At 42.0% G+C, this 25,813-nt stretch overlaps 1 protein-coding gene across 1 annotated transcript in view; it reads left to right on the forward strand.

Annotated features, from left to right (window-relative positions):
• Nucleotides 1–19,502: 19,502 nt before the first annotated feature.
• The window catches only part of zc4h2 (zinc finger, C4H2 domain containing), a 37,658-nt gene continuing 31,347 nt past the window's right edge, over nt 19,503–25,813 (forward strand). Inside the window, exon 1 of the mRNA XM_063061410.1 lies at nt 19,503–19,624. Within this exon, the coding sequence (XP_062917480.1) occupies nt 19,572–19,624 (53 nt within the window). The 5' untranslated portion in view covers nt 19,503–19,571. The remainder of the gene's footprint in view (nt 19,625–25,813) is intronic.

The raw sequence follows: 25,813 nt of genomic DNA on the forward strand, positions 1-25,813 counted from the left end.
AAATTAATTGCTTTTATACGAAAAAATGGAAAAAAAAATCAGATCATCTGTTTAGCAAAATTCAATAAAGGATTAGTCAGTAGGTTACAATGAACCATGGTGATATGTTGCAGGCTGCTTACAAAACTTCTAAATATACCTATTCTAAATTGCTCTCACTGCAGTCTGCAGCCTATAAGTTCCCTTTAAGCAATGTACTTTTCAATCATCTTACTGAACTAGCAATTTCACGATCTTCTGAAGGACTCAATGGACTTAACTCTCAAGCAGGCAGGAATGGCAACTTTAAGCGGGTCACCATAGCCAAAAAAAAAAGGGAGGAGGCGGGACCCCAAGCCAGACTGAAATATCAGAAAAATGAATGTTCTTCTACTCAGCATCTTGTTAGCAAATGTACAATTGCTGGAGAATAAGATTGACCACTTAAGGGAAAGATTATTGTATCAGAGGGAAATGAGGAAATACTACATTCTACGTTTCACGGAGACATGGCTCACTCTGGACAAAACGGAAATGTTATTAAGACCTGAAGGCTTCTTGATACATTGGATGGACCGGACTGCTGATTTGGAGAAGGAAAAAGGTGGGGTTTTGTTTTTCATGATAAATTCTTCATGGTGCTCAGACATAGTAGTCTTGTCACACTCTTGTTCCCATCATGATTAAGTGACGACCGTTCTACTTACCAAGAGAGTTCTCCTCTGTAATCCCGACAGTAGTTAACATACTGTCAACAGCCGATGTTAACAGGCACTTGAGATATTGAATGTGGCCATCACCAAACAAGAAACAGCCCACTATGACGTATTTCAAAATCATAGTTGAGGATTTCAATCTGGCTTGTTTGAAGAAATCTCTGCCCAGGTATCATCAGCTATAAACCTGCAGCACCAGGGGTCCAACACACTTCATCTCTGCTATACTACAATTAGGAATGTCTCCCATTCCATGTCTAGACTGCATTTCTGGAAATCTTATCATTTAACTGTCTTTCTACAACCTGCATACAGGTAGAGGCTAAAGAGCAAAACTCAAGAGACAAGGACAACAAATAGGTGGTCATGGGAGGCAGAAGAGTGGCTATGGATTGCTTCAAGTGAAGTTTATCCACCCTAATTCGCAAACACCTCCCACTGTGTGATCTGCATAGGTATCCATGACCTCATTGCTGCTTTGCCTCATTTCTATAGACAGTGTACATCTCCTGAGTAAATACTGATGCAAATAATTCACTTAATTCTCCCATCTCACTTGGCTGCACACAGATTATGATCCTGATCTTCCAGAGGACGAATTTTGTCCCTTGCAATCTTTTCGCACTTAACATATCTGTAGAATCCCTTATGATTCTCCTTCATCTTGTCTGCTAGGCAACCTCATGTCTTCTTTTAGCCTTCCTGATTTCTCTCTTAAATGTTCTCTTGCATTTTTAAACTCCTCAAGTACTTCATTTCCTCCTACCTACCTATATCTGCAATGTATCTCCACTTTTTCTTAACCTGGGCTTCAAATATTTTTCGAAAACCAAGGTTCTCTAAACCTGTTATCTTTACCTTTTATTCTGACGGGCACATACAAGCTTGGTACTTGCAAAATTTCACTTTTGAGGGGCTCTCACTTACCGAGTACTCCTTTACCAGAAAGCAGCCTGTCCCACTCCACACTTGTCAGATCCTTTCTGGTATCATCAAAATTGGCCTTTCTCCAATTTAGAATCTTAACCCACGGACTTGACCTATCTTTTTCCACATTTACTTTGAAACCAATGGCATTATGATCACTAGGTGCAAAGTGTTCCCCTACAAAAAATTCTGTCAACTGCCCTGTATCATTCCCTTTTGGAGGTCAAGTATCACACACCATCTCATAGGGACCTCTATGTACTAATTAAGACATGCACATGTTACTGACTATTTACTGATATCTGCTTTAAAATGGCAGTGGTGAAGCTTAATGACTACTTTGTGGCAGCAAACAAAACAAACTACTAACTACTTTATTAATTACACTTTTTCTGGTAAACAATGACGGCAAACAATAGCCCTTATCTTCCCTTTCGGAGTTGAACTTTTGAACCACCTGTATGACTTGGTATTTTTGTGCTGTGAACTGAATTCTCGATGGTGCAGAATGGTATGTACGGGCCGAATCAAAACATCTTAGCTCAGGCACGAGAGCAGGGAGTGAGCAAATGTTCGTCCATTGCTGGAGCAGACTTGGAGGCGACTCAATGTGGCAGAAGCGAGGCAAAGTGAGCAGAGGTGAGGCAGAGTCAGGCAGCGCCTGAGTGTGTGAGGAAAAGTCCTAAGATTGATCGTTTTAAGTGCCGGGCCGAAATGGACTGGTCACGTATAGGCCAAATCGAAGTGGAGGGGCCTGTGTCCTGAGGGCATATTGAGGCAGCAGAGCCTGGGGCCCCGAGGGCGTATTGAAGCAGTAGAGCCTGGGCCCCGAGGGTGTATTGAAGCAGCAGAGCCTGGGTCCAAGCGCAAGGAATGACCTGAGATTAGGATGATTCAAGCGCCTGGCCAAATTGAAAAGGTCAGGGCATCAGGACTGTAGGAGAGGGGCTGGCCGGTTTAGCTTGCTGAGGTATACTCGTCTCTGTGCTGAATGGAGGCTGTGGCCTTCAAATTATCGGCTGCTAGCTTTGTGTCTGTGGACTCACTTTCATGAACTTCAGTTCTGAATGGTCTTTGCTTACTTTTATTGTTTGCATGATTTGCTTTTTTCCTCTGCACAGTGGGTTTTGATGTTTTTTTTAATGGTTTCCATTGGGTTTCTTTGTTTTCTGGCTTCCCATAAGGAGACAAATCTCAAGGTTCTATATAGTACAAGGTTCTACATAGTATAGACACTTTGATAATAAATGTACTTTGAACCTTTCCTGAGCACATTTGACAAACTCTATCCCATCTAGTCTTTTTACAGTATGGGAGTCCCAGTCAATATTTGGAAAGTTAAAGTCACCTTCTATCACAAACTTATGCTTCTTGCATCAGTCTGATCTCTCTACAAATTTGTTTCTCTAAATCCCATGGACTTTGGGTAGTGCCATTGACGTAGTCATACCTTTCTTATTCCTCAGTTCCACCCATAAAGCCTCACTAGATGAGTTCTCCAGCCTGTTGTGACCCAGTGCTGTTGTGACATTTTGTCTGATCAGTAATGCCATCCCTCCTGCTCTGTCGCAAGTAAAACAACAGAACCACAGAATATTGAGTTGCCAGACCTGCTCCTCCTGAAACCAAGTCCCTAATTCCATGTTTGATCAATGCCCTGAGCTCATCTGTCTTTCCTATAATACGTCTTGCTTTGTAATATACACAGCTCAGAATATTAGTCGCACCATGCTTAACAATTTGATTCCAGACTTTGAGATTTTAACAACATCTCTCTCCGCAACCACTCCGCTATCTTTTCTGCATCTCTGGTTCCCACACCCACTGCAACTCTAGTTTAATACCCTCACCCCCTGCCATGCAGCACGCTAAGACCATAAAACCTTAATATATAGGAGAAGAATTAGGCCATTTGCCCCATTGAGTCTGTTCCACCATTTCTCATGCCTGATCTATTTTCCCTCTCAGCCCCAATCTGCTGCCTTCTCCGTGTATCCCTTCATGGCCTGATTAATCAAGAGATTATCGATTTCTGCTTTAAATATACCCAATGACTTGTCCTCCATAGCCGCATGTGGCAACGAATTCCAGAGGTTCATTACACTCTAGATAAAGAAATTCCTCCTCACCTCCATTCTAAAAGGATGCCCCTTCAGTCCCAGACTCCCCCACCATCCTTTTCACATCCACTCTATCAAGGCCTTTCATCATTTGATAGGTTTCAATGAGATCAGCCCTCATTCTTCTGAATTCCAGTGAGAGAGGCCTAGAGCCATCATATACTCCTCACATGACAAGCCTTTTAATCCCAGAAATACTTTTGTGAACCTCCTTTGAACCAATGCCAGCACAATCTTTCTTAGATAAGGGGCCAAAAACTGCCCACAATTCTCTAAGTGAGGCCTCACTGAGGCTTTACGAGGCCTCAGTATTACATCCTTGCTTTTATATTCTAGAATACTCCAGTCTCCTTGAAATGAATGCTAACATTGCATTCGCCTTCCTCACCACCCGCAAATTAACCTTTAGGGAATCTTGCATGAGGACTCCCAAGTCTCTTTGCAACTCAGATTTCTGAAATTCTCTCTCCATTTAGAAAATAGTCTACACTTTTATTTCTTCTACTAAAATGCACAACCATACACCTCCTGACACTATATTCCATCTGCCATTCCTTTGCCCATTCTCCTAATCTATCTAGGTCCTTCTATATAATCTCTGCTTCCTCAAAACTACCTGCCCCTCTACTCATCTCCATAACGTCCTCAAACTTGGCCACAAAGCTATCAATTCTGTCATACAAATCATTGACATATAATGTTAAAAAGAAACGGTCCTACACAAACCCCTGTGGAACACCACTAGTCACTGGCAGCCAAGCAGAAAAGGCTTCCTTTATTCCCATACTTTGCCTCCTGCCCATCAACCAATTCTCTATCCATGCAAGTATCTTCCCTGTACTACCATGAGCCTTTAATTGTTAAGCAGCCTCATATGTGGCACCTTGTCAAAAATCTTCTGAAAATCCAAATACATACATAACATCCACTGATTCTCCTTTGTCAATGCTGCTTGTTAGTTCTTTAAGGAATTCAAACAGATTTGTCAGTCAAGATTTTCCCTTAAGAAATCATGCAGACTATGGCCCATTTTATCATGTGCTTCCAAGTACCCCAAAGCCACATCCTTAACAATCAACTTCATCATCTTCCCAACCACTGAGACCAGACCAACTGGACTATAATTGCCTTTCTTCTTCTGCATCTCTCTCCCTTCTTGAAGACTGGAATCACTTTTGCAATTTTCCATTCCTCCAGAACTATGCCAGAATCAATTGATTCTTGAAAGATCATTACCGATGTCTCCACAATCTTTTCAGCCACATCTTTCAGAACCCTGGGGTATATTACATCTGGTCCTGGTGACTTCAGACCTTTCAGTTTCCCCAAGAACCTCTTCCTGCTAATGGGAGCTTCACATGCTTCTGCTTCCTGACCGTCTGAAACTTCCAGCATACTGCTAGTGTCTTCCACAGTGAAGACTAATGCAAAATACTTATTCAGTTTGTCCGCCATTTCCTTGTCCCCATTACTACATCTCCAGCGTCATCTTTTAGTGGTCTGATATCTACTCCCACCTCTGTTTTACTCTTTATATGTCTGAAGAAACTTCTGGTATCTTCTTTAATATTTTTGGCTCACTTACCTTCGTATTCCATTTTTTTCCTTCATGATTTTTTTTAGTTGCCTTCTGTTAGTTGTTAAAAGCTTCCCAATCCTCTAACTTCCCACTAATTTTTGCTTTATTATATGCCCTCTCTTTGGCTTTTATGTTGGCTTTGACTTCTTATGTTAGCCACGGTTGTGTCTTGCGTTCAGAACACTTCTTCTTTGGGATGTACAGTATATATCCTGCACCTTAAGAATTGCTCCCAGAAATTTCAGCCATCATCCCTGCTGGTGTTTCTTCCCAATCAATTCTGCACAGCTCTTCTCTCACGCCTCTGTATTTCCTTTTACTCCACTGTAATGTTGATACATCTGACTTTAGCTGCTTATTCTCAAATTGCAGGGCGAATTTTATCATATTATGATCACTGGATCCCAACGGATCCTTTACCTTAAGCTCTCTAATCAATTCTAGCTCATTGCACAACACAGAATAGTCTACATATCAAAATCCCTCATGACTATCGTAATGTTGTTTTTTGATACGTATTTTCTAACTCCTGTTGTAATTTGTACATTAGATCTTTACTACTATTTGGGGGGAGGGGGTGTCTGTATACAATTCCCATCAGGGTCTTTTTACCCATGTAGTCCCTTAGCTCTACCCATGACTCTACCCCATCCAATCTGATGTTGCCTCTTTCGAATGATTGGATTTCATTTTCTGACAGAGTCACACCATCCCCTCTGCTTACCTGCTTGTCCTTACAATATAATGTGTATCCTTGGCTGTTTAGCTCTCAGCTATAATCTTTCAGCCACCATTTAGTAATGCCCACAATATCATACATGCCAATCTGTAACTGCTACAAGTTCATCTACCTTATTCCATTTAGCGTGCATTCAAATATCATGCTTTCAGTCCTTTATTCACCCTTTCCAATTTTGTCCGCCTTTTACATTGCAACTCATCCTGTTGACTGCAATTTTGCTTATCATCAGCCTCTCCTTGCTAGCAGTCTCATGATACACAGCCTTAATTTATATACCAGCTGCCCCATCCTCAGCACTATCACTCCAGTTCCTACTCCCCTACCAAAGTAGTTTAAACTATCCCGAACAGTTTTAGCAAGCCTGCCTGCAAGGATATTGGTTCCCCTCTGGTTCACATGTAACCCATCCCTTTTATAGAGATCAGATCTCCCCAGAAGAGATCCCAATGATCCACCAGTCTGGGACCCTGCCTCCTGTACCAGTCCCTCAGACACACATTCATCTGCCAAATCATCTTATTCTTGCCCTCACTGGTGTGTGGCATAGGTAGCAATCCTGCTGGTCCTGTTTTTCAGTTTTCTTCCTAGCTCCCTAAAAATCTCTGTTCAGGACCTCTTCAACTATCCAACCTATTTCAAGACTTCTGGCTGCCAAGCCACCCACTTTAGAAGCCATGGAGCTGATCCAAGACATTCCTGACCATGGCATCTGGGAGGCAACATACCATCCGGGTGAATATATCACACCCACAGATCCTCGACTCTATTCTTCTGACTATAGAATCTCCTATCAATACCACAGTCCTCTTCACCTCTGTTCTCTTCTTATCCACAGTGCCTGACTCAGTGGCAGATTCCTGGTCACTGTGGGTCCCCCGAACAACAGTAACCAAAGGAGTATACTTATTATTGAAGGGAACAGCCACAGGGGAATCTGCACTGGCTGCCCGTTTCCTTTCCTTCTCCTGAGAGTCACCCAGTTACCTGTCTCCTCTAACCTAGGGGGTGACTACATCCCTGTGGCTCCCATCTATCACTTCCCCAGTCTCTTGTATGAGCCAAATGGCACTGAGCTGCAGCTTAGTTCCCCAGCACATTCTCTGAGTACTGCAGCTCGGTGCAGCTAGTGCAGATATGGTTATCCAGGAATTCTCAGATCTCACACACAGAACAAAGCACCGCCCCTGGAGCCATTCTCACTGCCCTAACTGTATCCTAACAGATGGGGAATGAAGAATAAAGACGACAAAGATGAAACTTACCGGATACTTATCATCCAAGCTTGATCTTGCTGAAGCCTAATAAGCCAAAGCCACTCCAACACTGGCTCATTCACATAATGACCACTCCATCAATGGCTGCTTCTCTTTCCCCTGCCTTTTTTTAATTTGCTCTTTTTAAATTAATTGTGTTCACTGATCGGGCACAGTACAGCTATGAAAAACTGCTGCAAAGTGCTGCCTTTTTAATCTTCAACAGCAAACTTAAGTGAAAACCCATCTTCTTGTGCTATTCTTGCTCACTGATTATTCACAGTCCAACTCCAAAAAAAACTGTTGCAAAGCACTGACTTTTTCATCTTCAGCTATGAACACAAGTAAAAATGTATCTTCTTGTCATGTTGCTGCTCCCTGATTGGGCGCAGTCCAACTCCTTGTAGCAAGCCTTCCCACTAGGATATTAGTCCCCCTCCAGTTTAGGTTGAAGCTGTCTCTTCTGTACGGCTCCCACCTTCTCTGGAAGAGAGTCCAATGATCCAAAAATCTGACACCCTCCCTCCTACACCAACTCCTTAGCCATGTGCTAAACTGTATGATCTTCCCAGTTTTTGGCCTCACTGGCAAGTGGCGTGGGTAACAATCCTGAGATCACAACCCTGGAGGTCCTGCCCTTTAACTTAGCACCTAACTCCATCAACTCACCTCGTCACTCTTCCTACCCATGTCATTGGTACCTACATGGACCACGACCTCTGGCTACTCTTCCTTCCACTTAAGAATGCTGAGGATTCGATTCAAGATGTTCTGGACCCTAGCACCTGGGAGGCATCATGCCATTCATGAATCTTGTTCTTGACCACAGAGCCTCATTTCTGTTCCCTTAACTAATGAATCTCCTAACCCTACAGCTTACCTCTTCTCCCCCCTTCCCTTCTGAGTTGCAGAGTCAGATTCAGTGCCCAAATCCTGACCGCTGTGACTTTCCTCTGCTAGGTCATTCCCCATCCCTACCCCCCACAACAGTATCCAAAGTGGTATACCTGTTGTTAAGGAGGATGGCCACAGGGGTACTCTGTACTGCTGTTTAACCCTTTTCCCCTTCCTGACAGTCACCATGTCCTACATCTTGGGTGTAACTACCCTCCCTCTTACACCTCTCTAAATATCCTTCCTATCACTCCTCAACCTCCCAAGTGATCCAGAGTTAATCCAGTTCTAGCTCCAACTTCTTAATTCAGAGTGTCATAAACTGCAGCTGGATGTACTTCTTGCAAGTGAAATTATCTGGGACACTGGAGGTCTCCCTGCCTTCCCACATGGGGAGCTTTCAACTATCCTGCCTGGCATCCCTACTGTTCTAACTGTCCAAATATAAAGAAGTAAACAATAAATAAACTGGTAAAAAAAAGATCTAACTACAGCTTTTTCACCTTCTCTCACTCAAGCCTCTCCTCAATGGAGCCTTGAGAGCTAAAGCCTCAAATGGCCACTCTAATACTGTCCACTTCAACAAAGGCTGCTCCAACAATGGCCTCTGAGCTTGCCCTTGCCTTATTTTTATTTCTTCTTGTCAATCAATCCCAATCACTGATCGACGACTGTTCAAACATCAAACAGCCCTGAATCGATGACTTACATACTCAGTCAGCCAACCTGAGTGAGCTACATCTTCTCATGCTTTGGATTGCTGCTTGGCCACTGTTCATTGTTCCTGAAACAATGTCTTGAAACTAACTTAAATGGCCTTCATCAGCCATGAATATTCATGGGTAGTGTTGGTTATGAGGATGAGCCATATAGAGCTATTGAGCTTTCTTTCTTATTGCCATTGACTGGCACTTTAATACAATTAATTTTTTTTTGGAATTTCCTAGAATCTACTGGATTTAAAATACACTGCAGTTTTTTTGTTTAGAGTACTCCACTCCCCAAATCTATAGTGGAGTACAAATACTCCACTCCCCAAATCTATAGTGTCTACCACCGAGAAGGACAAAAGCAGCAGGTACACTGGAGACTATCAATCTGCAGGTTCACCTCCAAGTCAAATGTCATTCCTGAATTAGAAATGTATCACCATTGCTTCATTGTCACTGTATTTATGTCCTTGAACTCCCAGCTCATTTGAAGTACTTTTGCAAGAATGAACGCAGCAGCTTAAGGTAGCTCTCCATCCGTTTGAGGGCAATTTTGGATGGGCCATAAATGTTTGTCTTGTCAGTGATGCCCACATCATGAAAATGAAACAAAAACATTTCACTGTGTTGTGTATTTAATATACCAGTAATATTTGAGTAATATTGTAAATATATTATTTGACAAAGCATTCTTTTTGCTTAAATAACTATTTGTGATTATATGTACGAAATATGTGAATTGCGTATGTCGTGATACTGCATTTCATATGTGCACGCCTCTCTTAAACTAAACAGGAAGTTTGACTTGCAGTTCGGACTCACTTGTTTTCTTCTGATTAGTTTAATGTTTTGGAGTTACAAAACATAACACAATTGATCTTGAATGTAAAGAATGACATCAACTTTAGCTTCTGAGCAATTTTACATAGAACATTGTTATACATGTTTTTTGCTTAACAGTTTATATTTCTTTCAAAATACAGCTTTTCCAGTTGCATATACTGATGAAAGGCTAAACTAAAGTTTACAAACTTCCATCCATATTTTCCAGGTTTGCATGTGCACTTATTTAATTTTTACGAAAAATGTAGCAATCTATTGAAGTAATTATCTGAATATTGGAAAATTAATACTTATTAATAATTATTAGCATTTAACAAATAGAATTAAGAATAAAAACTGAGAGGGAAACTTTAATGAACAACCACCAATGAAGTCTATCATTGAAAACAATTTTCTCTCTAAGTTGTGTACGTGTGCAGACGCACACATCTTTTGCTACCAGCACAGAAAGGAATTTAAACTGCGCACAAAAGATTGTCATCCTCTACCTTGCTGGCATGTTAAGTATATTTCCTGATCGTACACAATCACATTTCCTTTTCTGGTTTCTGATGTGGATGGTATTAACAACGTGGAGTTTGCGATGATTTGTCTGCAGATTTTCGAACTGGCTTATTTATACTGTTTTTATTGAAGAAATTATTGATTCACCATGTCAAAATCTAAAGAAGCAAAAGTCATGAAGCACAGAAGAACTGCTAGTTCATTTAAAGCAGAATGGCTTATTATCCTTAGAACAGCTTCAGGTTTGCTGCCACTTAAAAATTCAGTGCGCACATGTTGTTGTCACTGGGCAAAAAATTGCACAGCATGAAATTTTTGTGCACACTGGTCATTACAAATTAGAGGGAACATTGGTTGAAAGCATCATACCTGAGTGTCAAATCATTTTCTTCCTGAGAGTTCCTTCACTCAATGTCTTTTTTGACAGGAATTACTGAATTCTAATTAGGGTGGGAACCATGGATGATTTTTCTTTCTAGTACAGGAACAATGTTACTAATTTTAAGCCATACTTCTGCTCAAAATGAAATTTGTTAAACTGTGAGGCACAAGATCAAACCTGTAACTTCCCTAATCTCAAACATGAGAAATCCAAAGCACACACACAAAATGCAGGAAGAACTCAGCAGGTCAGGCAGCATCAGTGGAAAAGAATAAACAGTTGACATTACAGGCCAGGATCCTTCTTCAGGACTGAGAGGGAAATGGGGAAGATGCCAGAATTAAATAGTTGGGGGGGGGGTAAGGGGAAAGAGGCTAGTTGGAAGGTGATAGGTGAAGCCAGGTGGGTGGGAAAGGTCAAGGGCTGGAGAAGAAAGAATCTGATAGGAGAGAAGAGTGGACAATTGGAGAAAGGACAGGAGGAGGGGACCCAGGGGGAAGTAATAGGCAAATGAGAAGTAAAAATGGGGGGTGGAAATTTTATTCACTGGAAGGAGAAATCAACATTTATATCAGGTTGGAAAGTACCCAGATGAAAAATAACATATTGCTCCTCCTCCTCCTCCTCTCAGCTCAAGAGAAGGCATGGATTAACACATCAGAATGGGAATGGGAATCAGAATTAAAATGTTTGGCCACTGGGAAGTCCTGCTTGTGGCCGATCATGTGGAGGTGCTTGACAAAGCTGTCCCCCAATTTATGATGGGTCTCACCAATGCAGGTGAGGCCGCATCGGGAGCGCCGGACAGAATAGGCGATCACAGCAGAGTTGCAGGTTAAGTGCCGCCTCACCTGAAATGGATGTTAGTGGTCCTGAATGGAGGTGAAAATGGAGGTGAAGAAGGAGGTGTATGTGCAGGTGTAGCACTTAGGCTATTTGCAGGGATAAGTGCCTGGAGGGAGGTTCATGGGGAGGAAGGAATAGACAACGGAATTGTGGAGGGAGCGATCCCTGTGGAAAATGGGGGGGGGGGTGGTGAGCTAAAAATTTGTTTAGTGGTAAGGTCCCTTTGGAGATGGTGGAAGTTGCAGAGGATAATGTGTTGAATGCAGAGGCCGATGGGGTGGTAGGTAAGAATAGGAGGGACTATCACCATTACGATGCCGGGAAGATGGAATGAGCATAGATCTATGGGAAATGGAGGAGACCTGAGTGAAGACAGTATCAATGGTAGAGGGAGGGATACTCTGCTCTTTAATGAAGGAGGACAGCTCTGATGTCCTGGAATGGAAAGCTGCATCCTGAGAACAGATGAGGTCGAGGCGAAGAAACTGAGAAAAGGAAATAGCAATTTTATAGGAGGTAGGGTGCGAAGAGGTATAGTCCAGATAATTATGGGAATTGGTAGGTTTAAGAAAGATGTAGGTTGACAGCTTGTCTCCAGAGGTGGGGGCAGAGAGGTCAAGAAAGTGGAGGGAGGTGTCAGTGAATTTAAGGGCAGGGTGAAAGTTAGAGGCAAATTCAATGAAATTGACCAACTCTGCTTGGGTGCATGACACTTTTTTCGAACATAGACTGTTTTACATAGCCAATGAAGAGGCAGGCATAGCTTGGGTCCACGGTTACCCCTCTGTTTGAAGAAAGTCAGAGGGACCGAAGGGAAAACTGTTCAGGGCTAGGACCAATTCTGCCAGATAAAGGAGGGTGGTGGTGGAGGGGGATTGCTTAGTTCTTCTGTCAAGAAAGAAGGGGAGGGCTTTGAGGCCTTCCTGATGGGGCATAGAAGTGCATAGGGATTGAACACCCATGGTGAATATGAGGCAGCCAAGACCAAGGAATTGAAAACTAATGAGGAGATCGAGGGCATGAGATGTGTCACAGATGTAGGCGAGAAGGGCTAAACCAAAAGGGATAGAATGAGGACACGAGTTCAATGGGGCAGGAGTGGGCAGAGACAATGGGCCTATCTGAACAGGGTAGGGGATCTTGTATAGGAGGCAGAAGTGAGCAGTGTGGGCCAAGTTTGGTAGCAGTGGCTGGTTCTCCAGAGTGGATGAGGTCAGTAAGAGTGTCACAGGCAGTTTTCTGATGGTGTGGAGTAGGGTCCTCCTTGAGTGAAAGGCATGAGTAGGTGTCTGCAAGTTGCTTCATGGCCTCAGCAAGGTAGAGGTCAGTGTGCCACACTACAATAGCACCCTCTTTGTCTGTGGGTTTGATGGCAAGGTTAGGATTGGTGTGGAGAGAGAGTGGAGGACAGTGCGTTAATCTTCCCTAATTTGAATGAATTGATTACAAACTGAATTTTCAGACTAGGCTATTGAAGATTATGTAATAAATTCCATATTCAACCACTTGCCATTTTCAATTTATTAGCCTTTATCTGCTCTAAATATAATCAATGCATATAATTTTTTTACATAACTTGTCTTTTGCATAGCACATCCGTAAAGGAGCTTACAAACAAGTTGGAAATGCCCACACAGAATCAACCCACACATCAGTTTTCCTACCTACCAAATTTAGATTATGTTAGCATTTAATATGAGGAAGAGATTTTCCTATATTGTGCTTTCTTTGGGCACACACACCTCTTTGAATGAGATTGGAAAATATTTAGTTTTCACTCAATGGATTTTTTTTTCTGTTCTGAAGTAACTATCTTGGGAAAAGACATTGTTCCAATTTCTTCATGCACTCAATAAGTAGTCATTATTCACTGTAAATGAGTAAATTTTATTAAGGGCCCCAAAGTCAGCATGCCACATACTGATTTAAGCCTCATTTCCTTTTTATTCAATTTCCACATTCAGAGCACTGCTGCATTCTCTTTAGCCCACGTTCAACAGCCCCCTCAATGGGTTCTACTGGTTGAGCTTGCTGTCATCTTATACAGCCAGAACAGCACTCAGCATCCTTCACCGGAGCAAATAAAAGACTGCAATGATTTGTAATTGATTTGTGAGTGCTTCTGCTTTCTTCTGATGGGCTCTTTTTACATTGACACCAATTAGAGAATGGGGTAGCAAACTTTTAATTAGGAGCGATGCAGAGGTCAGCTGAGATTTTAAATTTAAATTGAAATGGATATGGAAACAGATGTTTAGTGGACTTGAGATTAATTATTACAAGGTTTGTGTGCATACTTATCTGCGAATGATACCATCTAAAACTCTTTCTTGGCTCAAAAGTGTCCAAAACATGAACTTAAGAATTCCTTGATGTGATTGTCTCTTCTGATACACAATCTTAGAAAACAAATTTTCCATTCCCAATATAAGCATATTTTTTTCTGGATGACGATCAATTTTCTTTACTGCATTAACAACGTTCAATGACTTGGGGTTAAGATGCAGTATATGGCTATCATAGTTTGAGGGTATGAATTTTGATACAAAAAGTTTCATCAGAAATATACCCATACTTGGGTTTTGTGTGTTCTGCCTTGAAGAATCCTTAAGGCTATAGATAAATCTCTGATCTTCAAGATGGTTTCCTGATGGCTCTTAAAATTGGTCCCTATGAGGAAATGAAATATTTTGTGAATGAAATCTCACTTCAATTGTGATATTTACACATTTCACCAATTATATGATGCTCAAATGAATCCAGTTACATAGGACAATTATTAACAAGTAGTGAGTTTCTTTTCTCATTAACAAAGTAGTGAAAGTTATGAAATCTCTGACTTAGTCATGAGGAAAGGGGGAGCAAGTTAGAGTGCACACCAAGTGCTCCTTCACAATTTGTCTTCATAGAACATAAAAACAGTTTACCAGGATAGGTTGAGTGAACTCGGCCTTTTCTCCTTGGAGTGACGGAGGATGAGAAGTGACCTGATAGAGGTGTACAAGATGATGAGAGACATTGATTGTCTGGATAGTCAGAGGCTTTTTCCCCAGGGCTGAAATGGCTAACATGAGAGGGCACAGTTTTAAGGTGCTTGGAAATAGGTACAGAGGAAACGTCAGGGGTAAGTTGTTGTTGTTTGTTTCTTTGTTTTTGTTAAACACGTAGAGAGTGGTGAGTGCGTGGAATGGGCTGCCGACGATGGTGGTGGAGGCGGATACGGTAGGGTCTTGTAAGAGACTCCTGGATGGGCACATGGAGCTTAGAGGGCTATGGGTAACCCTAGGTAATTTCAAAAGTACATGTTCAGCACAGCATTGTGAGCCGAAGGGCCTGTATTGTGCAGTACAGTATAGCACAAGAATAGGCCACTTGGCCCATGATGCTGTACAGAACTAATTATTCTTATTACTCAAGAATAACTTGATTCCTCTAATGCTCTACGGTTTCTGAAGTGACTGTTGAGATCAGTATGGGGGCTAGAGACACAGATAAGGCAGGAAATTTCACAGAATGGGTAGTTTGAGAGGAGGTATGCTCTTTTGCCAGTTATACTGTGATTCTGTGTGTTCCTGATGCGGGGAGTCAACCTTCGCAGTACTATCCCAAATGCGACTTCTCTACTTTGAACTGTCATGGTACAATGGTTGCTAAGAATCAGTGGTGGCTATTGCATTTTCTCACGAGGGCTTTAAGGATATCCTTGAAACTGCTCTGTCCACTTGGTAATCTTTTCCTCTGAATTAGTGTTTGTTTCACTTTCTCCATTAAGCTGGCATGTGATTGATGTAGCCTGCCTAATGGAGAAATTGAATGTTATCAGGCTCTCAGAATTGGGCCTGCTGTGGACTGATGGACTGAGAGGATTTTGTAGAAAGAATATACAGAGCTATGCAGAAATCTTCAGCACATTTATATAGCTAGGGTGCCCAAGACTTTTGCACAGTACTGTATAGAAACATAGAAAACATACACATAAGTGAAGAGCCCATGGGAAGGCAGGGATCGCTGCTGGCCAAGAGACCATGGGTTTGATGCCAGCTTTGAAGTCAGCCACAGTGACAATAATGGCAATGATGAATTTCATCACAGTCTCTCTTTGCTGAAAAGCACCTTAGACCATAAGACACAAGAGCAGAATTAGGCCATTCAGCCCATCGAGTCTGCTCTACCATTCTATCATGGCTGATCCCAGATCCCATTCACCAGCCTCCTCACTGTATCCTTTGATGCCCTGACCAATCAGGAAACGATCAATTTCTGCCTTAACCATATGCATGGACTTGGCCTCCATTGCGGTCTGTGGCAGAGCATTCCACAAATTTAGTACTCTCTGGCTAAAAAAAATCTTCCTTATCTCTGCTCAAAAGGGTCACTCCTCAAACTTTGGGCTGTGCCATCTAGTTCTGGATACCCCAACCAAAGGAAACATCCTGTCCACATCCATCCTATCTAGTCCTTTCAACATTCGGTAGGTTTCAATGAGATCCCCCCCCTGCCACATTCTTCTAAATTCCAGTGAATACAGACCCAAAGTGCCAAATGCTCCTCATATGTTAACCCCTTCATTCCTGGAATCATCCTTGTGAACCTGCACGGGACTCTCTCCAATGACAACACATCCCTTCTGACATATGGGGCCCAAAACTGTTACTCAAAACCCAAAACAATACTCCAAGTGTGGCATGACTAGTGTCTTATAAAGGCTCAGCATTATTTCCTTGCTTTTATATTCTATTCCCCTTGAAATAAATGCCAACATTGTATTTGCCATCTTTACCACAGACTCAGCCTGTAAATTAATCTTCTGGGAGTCCTGCACGAGGACTCCCAAGTCCCGCTGCACCTCTGGTGTTTGAATCTTCTCCCCATTTAGATAATTGTTCCTTTTACCAAAAAGGCTTCTGGGATGCCTGCAATGTACAACATTCCACAAGGTCGTGCCCTGAATCTTTAATATCAGAGGGCAGTGTACAGAGAAGACAGTTTGGTAAAGTACAAGTGTCTTGCTAATGCCGAGTGTAAGCACTATCCACACGTCTGCTTCTGTGAATGAGTTGATGATTTCTTGAACATAGACCACCGAATGTGTATCGGTGTAAACATTGTCTGCATGTAACGGCTCAGTGATTCAGACCGGAGTGAGCTTTGGTTTGGGATGTAGGCACTATAGGTTGAACAGTTTCTCATTAGATGTATATTAGCTCCACCCCAGTAGGAAGCTTGAAGGGGGCAGGGTTCGGCATGCCCCAAGAAAGGCTGAACCATTATCAGGACAATGTTGCAGACTTGCATGAGCCCAGTCTGCACTAAAGTTTGTATTCTGCCCATAGGGGTAGCTCAGAACAAATTGCATGTCCTATAAAACAGAGATAGTAAACAATTCTGATCCTGACCTTCCCGATGCCTGTCACTGTAACTCCAGCTCTGATCAACTTGTCTGTGAACTCCTGCTTATGCAAGTTTGAGGAATGTCACCTAATCTTCCTTCTGGGCACACTGCAGCCTTCCAAGCTAAATATTGAATTCTATTTCAGGTACAATTGGGAAAGCTCACCGATGTCTCTACTCTCTGAGGAGGCTGGAGGGAGCTGGACTATGCACATCTATTTTCGAGTCCTACAGGTGTACAGTAGCGAGCATCCTAACATGCTGCATCATTGCATGGTACGGAAATTTCACTGGAAGGCTCTACACAGGTAGTCAAAACTGCCTAATGCTTCATCGGCACCAGCATATACAGTAGATTCAGGTTAATTGGGCCATCGGTTAACCAGAACAGCTGCTTAATTGGAACATCTCTTAAATCACAAAAGCTAATCAAGAAAATAGCTGGGATTCCTTTCATTTACTTTGGATACTATGCCATTTAATTGAAATTGTCACTGAACAATTTCTAACTAGCTTCAGACACTTGCACTTCTGTGGCCATTACATAGTACACCGTGCTCAGAATAAACAGTTTTTAAAATAGTGTCAGTTGCGTGTGCTTGTTTTCAAAAAGCCATGATTTTTGTCACTGATAGTTGGTGAGGAATAAGCAGCAAGACAAACCGGAATTGTTTAGCTCACTGTGCTTTCAGGCTTGGAGATACCAGAAATAGACAAAACTATTTCACTACTTCAGAAAGTTAGGGACTATGAAGAATCTGAAGATATGGACATTCATCTTGAATGTTACAATGAAAATTAAGGTTTGGAGGATGCAATCATTGATAGCATTACATGAAGGCTGTCCATTATCTACACCAGGTGTCTTGTGCTGATTTTGTTCATTTACAGTCAACTGGAAGAACACGAGAGTGAATGCTGAATTCTTCCATTGATAACTGTTAGGAATTAATACACAGTTTTAGAGTACTGTAGTATTATTGATAGCATTCTAATCTGTTCTGTATTTTATTTAAATACACTATTTGTTATTCAATTAAATGGCAATTTGTCTTTTTATACCTTAATTATTCCAATGAAACTTTGGCTAATTGGGGCAACTGCTTTAATTGGGTCCAAATGCACCGGCCTTGATGTGTCCAGTTTAACTGTATACAGAAGGATGCTGGAAAGGGCCAGTAACATCATGAAGGATCCCTCCCATCCTGCTCATGGACTGTTTGTCCCCCTATCAGAGAGGAGGCTATATAGTATCCACGCCAGGACCACCAGACTCAAAAATAATTACTTCCCCCAAGCAGCAAGGCTGATCACCACCACTACCCAACTAACCCACCAGCAGTACTTTATTTCCTGTCTGTCGTCTTATGTACAAACACTCCTGTGCCTAGCACCACTTTATGGACATACAATCAATGTTATCTTATATCTTACATCTTATATCTTTATATTTATTATTGCGCTCTTATTGTGTTTTTTCTACTGCATCCAATTTGGAGTAACAATTATTTTATTCCCCATCAAAATTGTGTACGAAAACAGCATTAAACAATTGTGAACCTTTCATGTCTGTATCAGAATGGACTAGGCGATCCCTATGTGATTGTGGCTCCAATTTTCTCCCTCCATGATCACAACTTGATCTGCTGGATACTATCCTGAAGCCACAACAGTTTATTTTTAATGTCATAACTTTTACTTTCCTCTGTCTGTTCTCAGTTTCAAACTGCTCTCACTTCAAAGTTTTTTTTTGTCTCCCTATCTCCGTTAACCTGTCAAACACATGGTCTCATTTCCTTCTGATCCCACGACAAACCTGGTGTTACCTATCAATGATGCCTTTGTACTATTCGTTCCAGCCCTACATGCCAATACCACTTTATTTTCTCTTCTAATGCAAGGTATTCAACCTGAAAAATTAAGTTTGTTCATGTACCTAAAGATGCAACTTGACCTGTTGACTTTTAAAAAAAAATCAAGCCTTCTCTTGCTGGCTAGATTTCTTGTGCAGCTGTTTAACAATTTAAAATAATTCTTCCCGATTTTGGCGTTCTCTTTTTTGTGACGATAATTACTTTGAACGGTTGTGAAGAATATTTTAGAACAAAAAAAAGAGCGAGAAAATATAACAATTCATTTAAGGGAAAAATTACCACACCCACACCAGAAAACATGCAAGCTAATATTTTTGACGTAGGATTTGAATCTGAAAAGGCAATAACTCCAAAAAATATTTTCCTTTTATATTTCGAAGACGTATTTTACACACAACATAGCTTTTTACCGTTTCGACTTAACCATTTTTCAGAAAAATATTTTAAACACGCTCATCCTCATGAGTAAACATTTGAGTAAGTAAAAAAAATCTCAGCTTGTTAAGTTTCACTCTGAGTAGTTTTTTTCCCCTCGAAGTGTTAAAAGAGAACGAAACATTCTGAGGGTTTCCTTTCCCTACTTTCCCAGAGGAGTCCTGAATAACAGGAAGTGAGGGGGTTTACAGGGCCTGACGGGAGTAGTAGTTTGTACTCGGGAATTTTCTTTCTGTTCTGGTTGGGAAGAACTGCAACTCCCGAGGTCTAGTGTTGCGTGCGTGCTCGCTCACTGTGAGATGTGTGAAGCTCCTACGGGGAGACTTCTTTTGTTAGCAGTTATTCTCATTCTCACTGCACATCTGCTGCGAGCAACATGACCGAAGAGCAGGAGATCATGTGCAAATTGGAAAGCATTAAGGAAATAAGGTGAAGACGACATACTTGAATATTCTGTTAATATTGCTTTAGCATCTCGAATGTGGTCCAAACAATGTGGGGCTGGTGCATCATACCTATCTACAATGGTGGTATCCAGTCTAGACTTTCCTCTTTTGAAAAAAAAGCTGTGCAGCTTATTCAACATGCATACCTTTAACGTGAATGAAATGAATATAGAAACCTTAAATATGTAACGTTTTTTGAAAAATTTGTTTCAAGTAGGGGTTCTGATTTCCTAAATTTAATCTTCAAGCATTTTAACAATATTGATAGTTCGGCGTGTAACCTTTCCATTAATTTCAACCAAGGTAAAGACAAATTGGTTGATCACATCAATAGCAGCCGAAATATTGTCGTGTTTTGTATTTGAATCTTTCGGCTTTAGGCTGTGTATTCCGTTACGCACACAGGTTCCGCTAGGCAAAATCTTTTAAGAGTGAGCGGAAATAAAATATGCTATCCATTGACAAGTTAGAAAGTTCACGTTAATGCAACCTACAATCCGAGAAGTGTGAAAAAGCTATCGCAGGAGTTTCTTGAGTTGACTACTGTAATTGTGGGAATTTTCATTGAACTCTGAGCTACGATTTCTAAGTGGGCTTTAAGAAGAAGAAGAACCACGCAGACGATTGAGCGAGTTCTGTCCTTAATAATGTTATCAGGAAGAGAAAGTTTTGAGAAATGATGAAGTTGAAATGCAGTTAATAACATTAGGAATATTTCTCTAGTAAGGACTCTTCTTAACTTAAAAATGATAGGTAGAACATGTTTCAGTGGTGACATGGCCAGAATCTATGCCAATACAGACCTCTTCCAGAGTGAAATGCTATACAGACCGTGTCTCTCTGATCGACTGGGCACTTACCAGTGTGAGTCTCACTTGGACAAATTTCATCAAATTGTGTTGGTTTTACTTTTGGGGGTATTTATAGGGAAACTCGACCTTGTTATCCCAGGAACAACGGTCAGTGGTCACCAGGACAACCGTTCTTTCCTCGTGACATACTCAGGATCCCCTCAGTGTAGTTACCCTACCGACTCCCAATGGAGGTGTTAATCTCCACTGCTATAATCGCCCCGTCCCGTACTGATTTCCAGTACCTCTCACTCCCCCAGAGCCGGTTTGATCCAGACAAGCAACACACACAAAATGCTGGTGAACGCAGCAGGCCAGGCAGCATCTATAGGAAGAAGTACAGTCGACGTTTTGGGCTGAGACCCTTCGTCAGGACTAACTGAAAGAAGAGATAGTAAGAGATTTGAGAGGATGGGGGGGGAGATCCAAAATGATAGGAGAAGACAGGAGGGGGAGGGATAAAGCTAAGAGCTGGAAAGTTGATTGGCAAAAGGGATACAAGGCTGGAGAAGGGAGAGGATCATGGGACGGCTTCCAACTTTCAAATCCTTACCATCTCTTCTTTCAGTTAGTCCTGACGAAGGGTCTTGGCCCTAAACGTCAACTGTACTTCCTATAGATGCTGCTTGACCTGCTGCGTTCCACCAGCATTTTGTGTGTGTTGCTCTATTGCTTGAATTTCCAGCGTCTGCAAGATTTCCTCATGTTTGCATTGATCCAGACAAACACAGTTCCTTTATAGCGCATACTTAGGAAAGGAAAACGTATTGTGGTGAAATTTGCAGTGGTGGAGCATTTTTATTTGGACGGGTTGTTTGTAAGCGAGTGAGGAAAGATTTAATTGGTGTTTATTACTGAAGTTGGTCCTCAACTGTAATTTCCCATGATAGAGTAATCAATATGGAGTGAAGATTTGTCGTCTTTGCTGGAAGAATTAGACATGAGCATTTTTTTCAGATGGAGAAAGTATGAGCATTGTTAGGTGGTAGGGTAGTGGAAGGAGAAATGCCATCACATTTTTAAAAATGCTTCAATGTGCACATGAGTTATTATAACCTTCAATACTGTGGACAAGAGTTGGAAAGTGGGATAAGACTGGAAAGCTAATTTCATGTATTGATATAATTAAACTTAGAGGCTTGTGCAGGGATCTGAAGGATCAACAGTAAGAAAGTGTCTACACTTGTAGTGATCCCAAGCCATACGATCCCAAGCTGGCCTATTGGTTCCTTGACTTCCTCTTCTTGGGGAAGAGAGGCCACCTCATGGTTGATGACTACTTGATTGCTTCCTCGTTTGTGATGAATGATCTCTTCAGCACAGATTCAAAATGCTCTGGCCATCTGTCCAGAATCTTGGGCTTCTCAGTGACGAGTGTGGTGCCATCTGCAGTTAGGAGTGGCAAGGTCCCAGAAGGCTGAGGGTCACACAGTGTTTAGTTGTATCGATGTAGCCCTGAATCTCATCGGCCTTTTTGCAGAGCCAAGAGTCTTGCGTCTTTCTGAGTTTGGCTTGGACTATTATGTGCATATTGGGAAATGCTAAGTTAGAGATACAGGAAGGATCAATCTGATGGTCTCTGTGTAGTCTGTGCTTTTCCCGTAGGAGATCTTTTATCTCCTTATCGTTCTCATCTAACCGGTCTTGGTTCTTCCTTGTTGTATGGCTGAGGACCTCGAAGGAGGCAGAGTGACAGGATCTCTGAAAGCAGCCTGCTCTTTTTCAATATGTCCTCCAAGGTGAACATCGGTGAGCTGTGACTGGAGGCTTTTAACCAGGTGGTCAGCTATGGTACCCAATTTCAGCTTGCTGACGTTGAGCTTCTTGGCAAGTTTCCTTGCCTGTGGACATCGTTTGGGTTGGATGTGGATGTTAAGTTTGGAAATGATCAGATTGTGATCTGTCCAGAAGTCCGTGTCTCTCTGGCACTGCGACCATCGCCCGTTTGGTGATGACATAGTCAATCTGATGCCACTGCTCAGGGTGAGGATGCATCCAAGGCATCTTGTTATGGTTTGGCAGGCGGAAGACCGTGTTGGTGATTATGAAGTCGTGCATGACACAGGGTTTCAGAAGAAGCAGGCTGTTGGCTGCCTCATAGTGCCTTTGGACTCCATCCCAGGTGTTATGGTCTCTTCCCTCTCGAGTGTTGAAGTCTCCAGGTCAAGGAGCTTGTCTGACCTTGGTACAGTGGCAATCAGGGAATCAGGCTCTCCATAGAATTTGGCTTTGGCATCCTCTAGGTGAGTTATTGTCGGGCTGTAGGTGCTGATCAGCGTGACTTTGCGTTTGTTCCTCAGAGGTGGTTGTGCGGTCAGTAGACGATCACTGAATCCTTTTGGCAGACTGGTAAGCTTTTGGACAAGGTGGCTCTTGATAGCAGATCAGACTCCTACTTTGCGATGTTCAGTGCTGCTGTGTCCATTCCAGAAGAATGTGTGGCAGCCACCTGCTCCTGTCAGTTGTTCTTCGTCAGCCAAGCGAGTCTCAGAGAGAGCTGAATTCAATGTAGGACTGCCTCAGAGATCCCAACTCCGTACATTTCCTTGGGTTTACTCCCGAAGCCTTTCCTGTGAGTGGGTATAGCTGAAGGCAGCAGAGGTTTGCAATCAGAGCTTTCTTTCAGATGGGCTGACAGTCACGGCTGATGACTCCCATCTGCCCGAAGCGACTAATTTTAAGGTGCCAGCAACCCGCCTTTACTCCTCCTGTCAGTAGAAACACTTCCACTGGGCTTAGAAGCCAAGCCTTGTGTCAAAGATAGGAGCTCGACTTGGTTGTCAGAAGCTATTTGAGGTGCATGCCTTTGAGAGCATTTAATAGGTAGTGGGAGCTTATCCCCAGCTCTACACCCCCCCCCCCGCCCTGCCCCGATGATAACAACCTTAAGGAACCAGAAAGATATAAAAATACATAAAAAGTACAAAAAGACAGCAAAATAGTGAGGTTGTGTTCAAGGACCGTTCAGAAATCTGATTGTGGAGGGGAAGCAGCTGTTCCTAAAAGGTTGAGTCTGTGTCTGCAGGCTCCTGTACTTCCTCCCTTATGGTAATAATGAGAGGAGGGCACGTCCTGGATGGCAAGAGTGCTTAGTGTTGCATGCCGCCTTCATGAGGCCCTGCCTTTTGAAGTTGCTGTCAGTGATGGGGAGGCTGGTGCCCATGATAGAGCTGACAGAGTCTAAAATCCTCTGCAGCCTGTTTCAGTCCTGTGCCTTGGAGCCTCCATTACCAGACAGTGATACACCAGACAGAATGCTCTCCACAGTGCAACTTTAGAAATTTGCATGAGTCTTCGAGGACCTCTCTCTGCGATTACCCCACTGTTTTTAAATTGTCAAATAATTATTTGAAATGAAAATTCGAAAAAAAATTGCAAACACTGTAAAACTGAAATAGAAAAGCGGTGGAAATATTTAGCAGATTAAGGCATCTTCTGTACTGGGGGATCAAAAATTTCTACCAACTTAGTGCTGGGACGAATAATCTTGTTTTATGAGGTCCATACCACAACCTCAGCTCCCCATTGATAAACTCCATTCTGAGTTTATTGATCCTTGGAGGTATTTAAAAAGGGTGTAGATTAAGTTTTTAAAAGGTTATGTCATTAAGGCATACAGTGAACTGGAGTGACAAAAGACTGCAGATTCTGGAATCAGGTGCAACAAACCATCTGCTGGAGGAACTCAGCTGATCGAGCAGCATCTGTAGGAGGAAAGGAATTGTTGGTTTCATGTGGTCGTTGTCAATTGACAATTCTTTTCCTCCTGTGGATGATGGTCGACCTGATGTGTTAATCCTTTGGGGATCTGGTATGGAAAAGGTGTTGAGGTCTGGAGCAGAGCAGGCACAATCATATCAAATAGTGAGACAAGTTTGAGATTTTTGCTTTAACATTTCATACACTTCCATGGCCTTGACCGAACAGCCCAATACACCTTTGAGATATCTGGGGTTTTGAGCACCATTGAATTTATCACTGTCCTTGGTGGCCGTGTCTTTAAGCTTTATAGATTGCTAGCAGAATCTCAAAACTTCTCTGCTATGCTTTCCACTTCCATGATGCTCATAATCTATCATGAAGAGAAAAATATTTGTCCCTTTACATGGAACTATGGTAGGTTTTGTATGACGATGTTCCAATTAAGCATCTTGGGAATTAAGGTGCATTAAACATATTACAAAAATACCCTTATTGAAAATGTCTACACACCATGAGTCTGAGATGTATTTCAATGCCATTTTGTCACAATTTGCAGAATTTGTTTTAAGATTTAAACAAACGTATGTTTACCTGAAGCCAATTCCCATCACCATCTGGTCTTTAAAGTTGTTTGCATTCTGAAATACATTAATTTGTTCTAGCTTGAGCTTTTTTTTCACATTTTGTCAAAGCCTTGCTCCAAGTTATAAATTAAGACCTTATTATCTAAATCATAATAGATTTACGATTGGAAGCTGCCTGTGGAGTAGAACCGCAGCATGGAAACTGGCTGTTCAGCCTACTGAGGCTGCAGCAATCCTCAGACATCATTAATGCAAATCCTGTATTAATGGTTTATTCTCCCCACATTTTCATTAACTCTTCCTAGATTCTACCGCTGACCTCAACACTAAGGACAACCTATTTGGCAACTAGAGCAATTAGGGACAGCACACATCTTCACAGGGAAAAAATTGCGAACGGCACACACACAGCACCCAGGGTTAGTCATGAACTTGTGTCTCTGGCACTTTGTGGCAGTGGTTCTATGAGCTGCGTCACTAGGGTACCCTCAATATTCGGGAAACATTCCCCTATGTCAGCTTTACTGACCAGTTCTGATCCAGATGAAGAGGATTAGCTTCTGTGTCAGTGCCTACACCTGGCATCAAATTATCTGACGTAAACGTTTTCTTTTCCCTCTCTCAACAGTGTAAGATAATCCACAACTCAAACAAACCAAAGGCTCAGAATACCTATTTAATAAAAAAAGAATGAAATCAATATTTCTGCAATAGGCATAAAATTTATTTTCTCCATTCCCATTTCTTCCACGTAGTTGGTGGTTTAAATTCCTTGCCAGGTTGTCAGCGCCGTGCTGTTGTTCTCCAGAAACCAGATGAAAGGTGTAATTCTCCTGAGCCCCAGACAGGGACTCAGATGGGAGGAAACGCGTTAAAACATTTCTGATATTAATTAGCTAAATTATTTGTTTCAGCATTCAGTAACTTTTCTATTTTTATATCTAAACAAAAACTTCTGGATTTATAAACAGTTTGAGTGAAGTAAAGCAGTGAATGAGAACACCACTCCTAATGGAGCCACAATGTCTGAACTGT

The sequence above is a fragment of the Mobula hypostoma genome, chromosome 10 (genome assembly GCF_963921235.1).
Source record: "Mobula hypostoma chromosome 10, sMobHyp1.1, whole genome shotgun sequence".
Taxonomy (NCBI): domain Eukaryota; kingdom Metazoa; phylum Chordata; class Chondrichthyes; order Myliobatiformes; family Myliobatidae; genus Mobula; species Mobula hypostoma.